At 40.4% G+C, this 11003-nt stretch overlaps 2 protein-coding genes across 5 annotated transcripts in view; both read right to left on the reverse strand.

Annotated features, from left to right (window-relative positions):
- LOC137973445 (steroid 17-alpha-hydroxylase/17,20 lyase-like) overlaps positions 1-11003 on the reverse strand; it is a 43553-nt gene that overhangs the window by 19745 nt on the left and 12805 nt on the right. For 3 of the 4 annotated variants that reach the window (XM_068820262.1, XM_068820263.1, XM_068820267.1), the window contains exon 3: positions 471-777. The gene's annotated coding sequence lies outside the window, so the exon portion shown is untranslated. Of the gene's footprint in view, positions 1-470; positions 778-1055; positions 1188-11003 lie in introns of those variants that run through there. The other variant, XM_068820264.1, reaches the window with a different exon arrangement.
- Positions 4371-6722, reverse strand: LOC137973446 (uncharacterized). Its single transcript, XM_068820271.1, has one exon. The coding sequence runs from the start codon at positions 6251-6253 to the stop codon at positions 5270-5272; it is 984 nt and encodes a 327-aa protein (XP_068676372.1). The 5' UTR covers positions 6254-6722; the 3' UTR covers positions 4371-5269.

Here is an 11003-nt window from a genome sequence, read left to right on the forward strand (position 1 = left end):
TTTTTTTGGGACCACTTTTTGGACGGAGCTTAGCAACCGCCTCCTTTTGTCACGGACGTGACCTGGGTCCTAGTAACCTTAACTGACAAAATGGCGCTGTTTGTACATTCTTCAAGGAAAAGAATATCTCTTTGCTGCTTTGAATCCGCATTATCCTGGAGAAGTGTGCTTCAAAGTGTGAAACGTGGCATAAAGCAAGTGTTTCAAGAGCAATAGACATTGTTTTATGGCTACAAACGTCAAGAATGTGGCGACGGAAAAGTCGTCCCAAAATATGTTCGTAAGCCGCTGTTTTCCTTGTTTCATTCCTCCAACATGGCGTCCGTGACGTCATGTGAACACACTCTATAGCGAGTCTTCGTGTTCAACTCATCAAAATTGGGCAATTTAATTATGGCATTTGTGGCAACAGTATGGCTAAGATAAAGCATTTATGAACGTCATGAAGGAATAAAGAGTTGTTTAAATACCTCTTGATAAACGGAAGATGCCTTTCAACAGAATCCGGTTTCTTTTCCACCACGACCTTCCCAAGGTAAAGTTCTTGCATATATGTGGTTTCATTCGACCGCGAAGTAGCATTGGCTCGCATTCGGTGTTTTGCCCAACCCGGCCGGAAATGCAGCGGAAATGCAGCGAAGTTGCCGGTCGCCTGAAGTGTTTGGGTTGTCTGTGTTTTTCTTGGTTTCCATGTGGTGATATTGTCCACTGTGTACAGAACACACCAACTGAAGTTTTGCTTTATTTGCCATTCCCTCAGTTTGGAGTCTAGATGATCTGTGTGTGGAAAAGGACCAAAGATTTTAACTTGATGAAGTAAGATCGTCCGATTAAGGGTACTCATCAGAACGACTGCTGTTGGTGACATTGACCGATGTTTCGACAACATGAGCGGAAATCGTTCTCAGAGTCGAGTGTTTTATGTTGTGTCACTGAATCGCAAGGGGGTGTTTACATGATGATACCGGGACGACTTTCGTCCCGTAACGAGTTCACTCCGCTTTCCACTTGTGGCTCTGCAGACATTTACATGATATCAACAGAAAATGTCATACCGGAACGAGTCATACACCGGCGCGAGTTCACCCCGGTTTCTGTGCCGCCGGGAACGAGAATTTCACTTCCGGTATGACATACCAACAGTGTCATGTAAACGAAGAACCATCACTTGTTTCAGCATGACTTCACCTCTCAGCAGGCTGGAACGGGTAGATTTCAACACGATATGAAATCAAATAGGCATCGCGTAAAAATTGACGATACGTAATCAAGTGGTCAGTCCGGTATGGAACTCGCGTCGTAGCGAGTCAAGTTCTCTCAAGTAAAGTAAACTACAATATTAAGCAGATTGACTGTTTTTGTTCCGTGTTCGGCGTTTTTCACGACTGGTGAAACACAGGTCATTCCGTCCATTTCATCCATATAAGGTAAATCACTTGCAATTGATAAATAATACCAAAAGCCGCAACATTACAAATTGTTTCCTGGGAGATTGAAGACGTGCTTTCAATGGATGGGTGCGGTCTGTGTGATACTGTTCGGCAAAAACTTGAGATTTATGCATGGCAGATTCGCAGACGACAGGAAGATAAGGTAATGCAAACAATCAGAGTTTTTCTATGTAGCATTCGCATGGGATGGCGCAGTGGTGAGAGCACTCGCCTCCCACCAATATGGACCGGGTTCGGTTCCCAGACTCGGCGTCATATGTGGGTTGAGTTTGTTGGTTCTCTACTCTGGTACGACAGGTTTTTTCCAGAGTACTCCGGTTTTCCCCTCTCCGCAAAAGACAACATACGATTTGCTGTGAGCTCATTTGATTTCTGTACTGTCACTAATTAGTGCCCAGAAACTTAAATAAAGTTCATCATCATCATCATCATCATTATTATTATTATTATTATTATTATTATTATTATTAGTGTTCAAGGGTGTGGTCGTTCGCTTGATAGTCGTGAAAAAAGGAATCACTAGTAGTACCACAGGAAAGAACTCCTTAGTAGCTTTTATTTGAATGGTCTTACTTTAGCATTTCATCCACAGTTTCAAATGGCCACCTTGTACAACAAAATAAACTGAGCACTGTTTTGCTATGACACCAAATTCCCGCGTGACGTTATTCTATAATCATGACGCAATAGTGATTATTTAGTCGTGAAATTTGAGAGACACCGCAACACCGCAGAACAGGTATTGCTCAGTAGCCTTCATTCAGTTGAATGGCCACAGTTTAGAACGGACTCAAAAGCTACATTATACGTACAGCAAAATAAACAATGCCACAGAAAAAGACAACTCAGTAGCTTTCATTTGAACGGTCACACGTTATCAATTTGTCCACAAACTAAAAATTTTGAAACACCTTGAACAACGAAAGAAACCGTACCACATGAAAGTACTGCTCGGAAGCAACAATTTGAATGATCACACTTGAAGATTTTTACTTCCGACTCGAACGTTTGAACGATCTAAGACTGACAAAATAGTAATTTCATTCCCGGAATAAATAAACAGCACCATGGAAAGTTTCATTTCAATGTCCACATTTCTGGTGTGATTTCGTCTATAAAATTCAACCATTGAAACAGCTGTTTTTTTCTTTTTCGCAGAATCGACATACTCTGTCACAATGTATTACAAACAAGAGGAGATGTTCCAAAGTCATTTTGGCGCTTTAACGATGATGAAAGTTTTCCTTATGATGATGAAAGTTGACCTTAAGCAAGAACGGCGAGGCCGGCCGCGAGAATGCGATGAAACCATTGGCCTTGCGAGCAAAAACAAAAGCGTGTGTTTTACACTTGTGTACATTTCTTTGTCGTTCTCGCCCTGAAAACAACGTGAATTGACCAAATTTGAGTTATGTGGAGGGCGTAAGAACGTTGGCGATAAAATTGAAATTTTCTCTCTAGATATCCACACCGTCCTCACCTATTTTATTCTTGGAATGTTGATACACAGTTTCCATGCCGAGCGAATTGGAGTACAGTAATGGCAAAATTATTACAATAGTATAACGGGAAATAGTATTTTTAGACAACCTAATTAGAGAGCTTACGAAACGAGGACGACGACGGTTACGAGGACTTCATTTAAAAATACAAGTTCGCATTATTCATATCACTACGAAACTATTTCATGTCGTTTCGCGTTAAAAATGTGTAGTAACTGTCGAGGAATTAAACTGCTATGAGTGAGTTGGAAGCGTAGAGAGAGAGCTGAAAATTCATCATCATGTACTAACGTCCTCCACAGAACCTTGAATTTGGTCATTTCACGTTGTCATTTTGGAGATGAAGGCGAAGAAATGTACCAAAATGTAAAACGCACGTGCAGAGGGTGCAGAGCCATTGTTTTTGCTCATTAAACCTATTGTTTTGAAGCGTCGTCGTTGCCGTCGGCGTTGTCGTTTCGTAAGCTCCCTAATAATGAGGACGACGACGACGACGACGGCTAAGAGAACGCCGCAAAACGATGGGTATAATGAGCAAAAACAAAAGCTCTGCACGCCCTGCACGTGCGTTTTACATTTTGGTACATTTCTTCGCCGTCCTCGTCCTGACAACAGGGAGCTTAAGATCTACGACGACGACGTCGACGAAAACGCCACAAAACAATGATATCATTGGTTAAAAGAGCATAAATAATCGTGCTGCACGTGTTTTAGCTCATATTTTTGCGGTTCTCTGCATGACGACGACGTGAAATCACTAAATTTTAGGTTTTGACGACAACGTGAGCATGCAACAGAGAATCTTTCATTCTCTATTTTCAGTCTGAAACCGCTCGTACCAATTTATTTTTAGGATACTTCGCCCACATTGTACGACGTGAACGAGATGGAATAATCGCGAAAGACGTTTTCGTCGACGTCGCCGTCGTAGATCTTAAATTCCCTATCGACGTGAATTGACGAAATTTGAGGTTGTGTAGAGGACGTGAGAATCCGACGAAACATTAAATTTCTTTCCCAAACAACCACACGGTTCATATCAATTTTATTCCTGCAATGTTGATACACACTTTCCATTCCGAGCGACTTGGGGTTATAACGAAATTATTACAATAACGGGAAATACTATTTTTGGACGAAGTTCTCGTTAACAACTGGACAACGTAATCGAGTCGCAATTAGTAAAATTTTCTATTGATTCAATTCGTTTAAGATCCAAGGCAGAAAAGAATCGCAAATTCTGCGACCTAGAGATAAAGGAAATGAATTCGACGATTGATAAGAAACCCCGAATAAAACCTTCTCTGAGGCACCTTTTTTTGAAATTCAAGCAATATGCTTAAGTAAAAAGGACACGAATTTTCCACGTGTTTTTCAACCACATTTATTACTACAAGCAGACATGACGGTTTATGCAATCAGTTGTGAGAAACTCGTTCCAATATTGGACCCACGGTTGGATTGGGGAACTGGCAATGATATGCTAATCATTAATTCTGACGTTCAACGGTGTTGGTCCATTAGTGTTTTAAGTTATAATTGCCTTTCCAGTAGTTGACGTCTGGATATTAAAGTTCAAGCGGGTGATATTCTTGCATGAAGATAACAGCGATATTTATTTGCCCAAAAATCGCCGTACTTAAGTCCACCGAGGAGATATATTTATCTTGCCAGGAAATGCAGCAATAAAACAGTGTTTAACGATCAAATTTACAAACGGAAATTACACATTGATATAGAAATCGAGATGTGATGAAAAATGCACCCGTCTGAACTGTTTCAACGTGGACAAAATAATACCAAGGCGAGATTAAATTTGTAGTCTTACAGAAGCAAGGTTGATTTCTCCTCTGTTTATTAAGAGAAAAAAAGGACAGCAGATTTTTTCCTGGAGGCACTCGTCGAGAAGTTATTAAGTTAGGCGACGTTCGAATGTTTTATTTTGTACGATCTCCATTTGAAGATTCATTCCTGCAAAGCGAAAGTAAACGCTCCAACGAAACAAAATATTAGTCTCTCATCAGCTAGCTACTATCTTAATCATAAATTAAACTAGCTCCCCTCCGGCTTTGACTCTTGCTGTTTCCTTTGGAAAAACAAACCTGTCAGTTTTTAAGGTCAAAAAGCGTTTTTTTATCTTGTTTAATGGACACAAATTTTAAGTTCGAATTTTAGGACAAAATTTGCAAGTAAAATTACAACCTTTACGAGCAAACACAATTCCTTGGAAGTTTGTTCATTTTTAACTCCTACTTGCTGTACTTGTGCCTAGCCACGCTACAGAAATTGTTAAAACTCAGCCAAGCGTAGAATACATCAACTTTGAACCGAAAATGAACGCTGTGTGCTTTTGTTTTGAACAAAAACGCTTTTACTCGACCTCGCAACAGTTTTTCCTTCCTTGTCGCCGTTGCAATAAAACGAATCCGGGATATTTACACTCTTGTGGTGGCATTTTTGAATTTTCACTCTAAAGCGAGTTTTCGGAAGCATACGAGCGCGAAATCCTCGTCGCACATTCCGTTCGCTTACAGACGAAACAGTATTTGTAGCATTCGGGTCCGCTCGTTTTGTATCGGTAACGGCTGTATCTTTTATCGTGAAACTCTTCCCTGTGCCAGGGGGATATTGTATCCGTACTGTTTGCTTGTCCATGTTAGTAGGTTTTTTAATAATTTGATGAATTGAAGAGATGCGTTTCTCTTCTTCTCTGCGACGAAAGTCCCGGCTATAGTCGACTTTTTCACCGCTGCAAGACAGCAGAGCTGTTTTTCGAGTTGTCGAAGAGATACTATACGCTGTATTCATCCTCAATTTATGATTCCCTTCTTGAAAACTATCCGTCTTTTCATGTTCCTCACAAGAAGCTTCCTTTTCAAGACTATCCTTCTTCCATTCGGTGCTTAGCGAAGTGTGAAGGCAGGAGATATATTTGGTCTGGGGTTTCTGTCCTTCCAAGCGCTTTGCTGCTCGCCTTGAAGATTTATCCCCAGTTATAACGACCGGAATCTTATGCGATGCTGATTTCACCGAAGACGCCGCAATATCTGTATCAATACTCGGCAAAACAACGATCTTAGGGACTTTGCCTTTCGAAATAATCGACAATGAGGAAACGAAGTTTCTTCTGGGACTCGAATCATTCAGTGCAGGTGACATTATCTTTGGCTGTTGAATACAAGGCTTTGTGTACTTTCCGCGCGCGTTACACGAATGGTTCGCGCAATTCTTGGAAACACCGCCATTGAGGTAACCATTTGTACTGTGATCAACTTGAAAACAACTTCTGTGGAGGCTCATGAGAGAAATTATGTGAGAAAGTTTTCCTCCCTCACCAAAGTAGATTTTCTAGTCACGAAAATATTACAAAACGCAACCCATTAAATTATGCGGTATTTTCCATCTGGAAGTTGACAATTTATGTCCAGCGTCCGTCCAGTTGATTGAAGTTCTGTGCCTTCACGATACGAGACAAAAATTAATATTGTCACTAAGGCACGAGACTTACAAACGTGCGAGTCCGACAGCTTTCTTTCGCTAGAATATAACTTTCCTAATTTTCGTTCGCCCTTTAAACGTCGCTTTTGTCCTCAAAGTAGTTCACTATTTACCTGCATTTAGAAATTTGCATACTCAAATTTTAGGTCCGGTTTAGACAGACCTATTAGTACTAATGCGTCGCTATAGAGGAGAGTCTCGGTGACATTTACAACGATGATTTGCAAATTTACCTTGTGCTTTTAAAACTTCTGCAGGCTGTCAAGTAATAAACATAATATTCATCCAAAACTGTCGCTTCAATTTGAAGTAAGAGTTTACATTAGTTGTGAATGTATTTGGAAATACATTTCCATATTGGGGTCTACGTATTTTCTTTTACTATTCCTGCATGACCAAATATATTTCTTTAGCCCAAGGATAAGAGCATTTTTTATCATGTTTCATTGAGTTAGGTGAGATCTAAACAGCGTTTATCATTAGATAATACATCGTAAGTTAGTTCTCGAATCTCGTGTTCGGTTACCGATGAAGGGGGTAGTTTCTAAAGAAATTGTGGTGCTTTGTCGGTGGGGAAGTAGTATACAAAAATTTGGTTTATCAACGGAGCTGATAATGTAAATTTACAACGTAAATTGACCACCGTGGTCAATTTACATTATCAACTCCGTTGATAAAACCAAATTTTTGTATTCGGTTACTGATGTTTGATTCGTTTAGCAATTTACCACGCGCAAGCGTGATTGGAAAAGAAACAGAGTTAATAAGTCATAAATAGAAAATGGATTATTTTGGCGCGAAAATTGTCGGCAGCCCATCGGCCAGGTGCAAAGTGGTATCCAGACTACTGCAGTAGTTTCTGACGTCACCTTCACAAAAGCAACTCTTAATTCGAAAGACAGTTGACTAGTTCAAAGTACACCTTACAGGCGTTCTTGCTCGTGTATGACCCTCCAATTTCAAAATTTAGATGCCCCACCGCTGAGGTTCAGGAGAAAACTCACCATAATTATCATAGTTTTCCTGTGAATCGGAAAAGGAATAAATGGCCTTCAAAAACTCCTTCATAATTTATGAACCTAACAGCCCATCAAAACACCGATAAAATGCCACGTGCATGAGCATTATTTCCTGATAAAACACTGCTCGTTAGTATTCAATATGGCATAACTTGTTTTTCTTGTATGCTAATACTGCCAGCACGTGTTCAGTTTATCGGGTCTAAAAATACTCGGTTACGCCTCGTGTTTTTGAACCCCGATAAAACCCTGCTGCTCGTTTTTTTAAACATTACAAGTCACACTAGAATGCACACCTTTACCTAGCAAGCACGTGAGGTCTTTTTTCTGGAGGATTTAAAGCGACGCCCGCGGCGTATTGTTTGATTGACCACAGAACTGATTGTTTAGGACCACAAAATTGGTTGTCATGGAATAGGACGTCAAAACTTCAATAGTGTTTTTCCTTTGACGCCACGACTTCACTTCAAAATTACGGCTATGGAGGGTAAACAAAATTTTCCTGTGAATGTCATCTTTTTTTTCTTGGACAATATTGCTAGATGAGTGGGAAAAACCGAGCGCCTGAAAAATTCAGGTGGCGCCAACAAGATTCGGACTCATGACTTCCGCGACACAGGTGCATTGCAACCAACTGGGAGCAGGCCAATCTGTTGGGCCCAGGACTCGTTGAATGAAATGAATGCGCATTTGAAGCGCGGTTTATATACGAACGAGAGAACCGAGCGACCCCCACACTGAGCTAGACAATTTAAAGGGGCAATATCACTGACGCTATTTTAGTCAAACTTCAAAACACTAAAAGACGTCTTTGCATCAACGAAGATCAAAAAATAATGCTGTAGTTTTGTTACTAATAACCATTGAAATGAACTGAAGCTGTTCTTTCTTGTTTGCAGCCAAGGATGGAGAGGATAGAAACGGATTGAAACTTGAAAAAACTGGCCAGTTTTTTTCAAGTTTGGAGACGATGTCCGTCTTCAAAAAGGCGCCAAAAATTAAACACGAATGGGTTTTATGTGGTACGTGTGAGCTTAAGCACTAATTTAGATTTTTACCTAGTTTTGACCTAGACACAACAAATTTAGCATGAAGTGCCCCTCTAAGCAATTGTAGCTTTTTTATAGTAAACGCTATATACCACTACGCGCCTCGTTGGATATTTACCCTATTACGTGGACGGCAGAAGAATCAACACGACAAATACTTCGGGAACCGAGTGGCGTATTTTCGTATGTAACACGAGTGGTCATATACAGCAGCGAAGACAAGATTCCCGCCTTTTTTGATGGAATTAATACCCAGTATTTGTATTAAAGCCCGCTTTTCAATCTCTACTGTGTATATTTCTCGTCCATGCGATAAAAATAAAATTACACGTTAGCTTGAAGACATGAGTTTTATGTTCTATTGGCGAGAACAATACAGTAAAACCCTGCGTATAAAAATCTAGATTTTCCCAAGTCATCCTGAAGTGATTCTACCCCCCACCAGGGGGCAGGGCTACCCCCACCAAAAAATTCGCCGGTACACATTTATACACCTGGTGGAGAGAAGCACCGTGAGAGTAAAGCGTCTTGCCCAAGAGCACAACACAATGTACCCGGCCAGGGCCCCGAACCCGGACCACTTGAACCGGAGTCGAGCGCACTAACCATGAGGCCAACGCACCTCCCAAATGTTAAATGGTGCTTAACTTGAAATCAGGCTGTCTAGGTTGTTAAATGGGTTCTTAATTTTTGGTGCGAAAAAAAGTACTTGTATTGGTCGCCGTGGCCCTTTATATTAAATTATTCACACATTTTCATGCTAGTTACATGGAATATGGTACAGTGCAAACTGTCCTCAAGACAATAGAAAGTTGATATAGTCTTATCACGTGACGTTACGGCGGCCATGATGGTTTACCCTAACAATGGAAGGTAAAGATTTGTTTCCATATCTCAAAGTGCCCTTGGACGTGAGGTGTCTGAGGTGGCGGTAGGGAGTGAAGGGTACAATAGCTGACAGAACCCAAACCTTTACAAAAATGCTAACCTTAGGCCTAGACATTATGCTTTAGATAATGTTTAGGCCTAAGGTTAGCATTTTGTATGGGTTTGGGTTATTTCAGTTTTGTTGTTCCAGGCCCCTCACGTCCAAGGGCACTTTGAGATATGAAAACAAGTCTTTACCACAATGGAACGGCAGCCATGTTGATGTACCACGAGGACACAGACAATGTTCATACTAATCTTTGTATCCAACCTAACCTCTATTCTGGGGATACCTCCATTCAAGGGACACCCTTGGGACGATTGCAGGTTCTATTGCATACCCACTGTCATTCACCCAGGATACAATACGAACTCGCACGTGACTAGTTCCCAGGTGACTTGATGGCTCGGACGGTCAAGCAGGGGAGGCACAATCGGTTGTGGGTTCAATTCCCATTCGAGCCAAGATTTTTTTTTTCAGGTTTCCTTTGCAGATGCTAAAGTTGCATAATTCACTTCGATAATCTGGGTGTAAAACACGGAAATTCAAATATAAGACGTTTCATATTTATTCTCTGTCGACAAGTTTTCTCATAAATATGTTTTAGAAGTTATCAGATTTCGTAAGGGGCGTGTGAAAAATGACAGGCCACCCTTTTATCAATTTCTGGTGACCAATTTCTTTGGCAAAATTGACCTGCATTTGACTGGTGCGACAAATGGCTTAATAACCTCCAAATAGAAGATTTCTTAATTTTAGAGAGAAAAAGAAATAAGCCAAACCGTTTGCCTTAGGTTGGAAATAGCAGATAAAAGATACCAAAAAGACTGAACGCAAGAAAAATGACTTGTTATTTTTTTGCTTTGGCAACTTTGCTTCGATTGACTACAAAACATGATCTTGAACAGATCGAGCTATCTGAACTTAAACTAAGAAAAGATTGTTCCACAAAAGACAAAAAATGAATTCACCACATCTAAAGCCAAATAGACACTACGCCAATGAGCGGCAAGAATTATTCTGTTTGTTCACCCGTCTAAAAATCATTGAACACCTCTCATAAATTCGATACGCCGTTTAGTCTAATTTATTGCTCGCTTATTCTTCCGTAACGTAATTTGTCTTTTCTAGCTTGCAACATTTGCGAACGCCTCGAGTAAAACAAGCCTGAAACAAGCTAAGAACGGCGTGAAATAAAAAATAGAAGGAACTAAATTTATTACAGTGATATAAAGACCATGACTGGTAGAAGTTCTACAAGCGCTGTGGGAAGTAAACGAATAAACGTTCTACCTCCCTTGTTTACAAAAACCGTCTCGCGTTTGTATTCTGTTTATACTTTGAAAGTTATCCGCGTGGGTGACTCTTGTTTCTTTTATTTTTGTGGAGTCAAGGCTAAAATGCCGTAAAACAATTATTTTTCGTGGGTTTGATGAGGGCGTTTCTTTACAACTTTCAACAGAAGATTTGTCGGCGAAACAAAAATCTGCACAAATGTTGTCGACTTGGGTAAAGTTTCCAACAGTGAATTTTGTCGGGAAAATCGTAATTTTGCT

The sequence above is a fragment of the Montipora foliosa genome, chromosome 10 (genome assembly GCF_036669935.1).
Source record: "Montipora foliosa isolate CH-2021 chromosome 10, ASM3666993v2, whole genome shotgun sequence".
Taxonomy (NCBI): domain Eukaryota; kingdom Metazoa; phylum Cnidaria; class Anthozoa; order Scleractinia; family Acroporidae; genus Montipora; species Montipora foliosa.

Coding starts and splice junctions, on each gene's coding strand:
- LOC137973446 (XM_068820271.1), bottom strand. CDS start 6,253: ATGAGCCTCCACAGAAGTTGTTTTCAAGTTGATCACAGTACAAATGGT.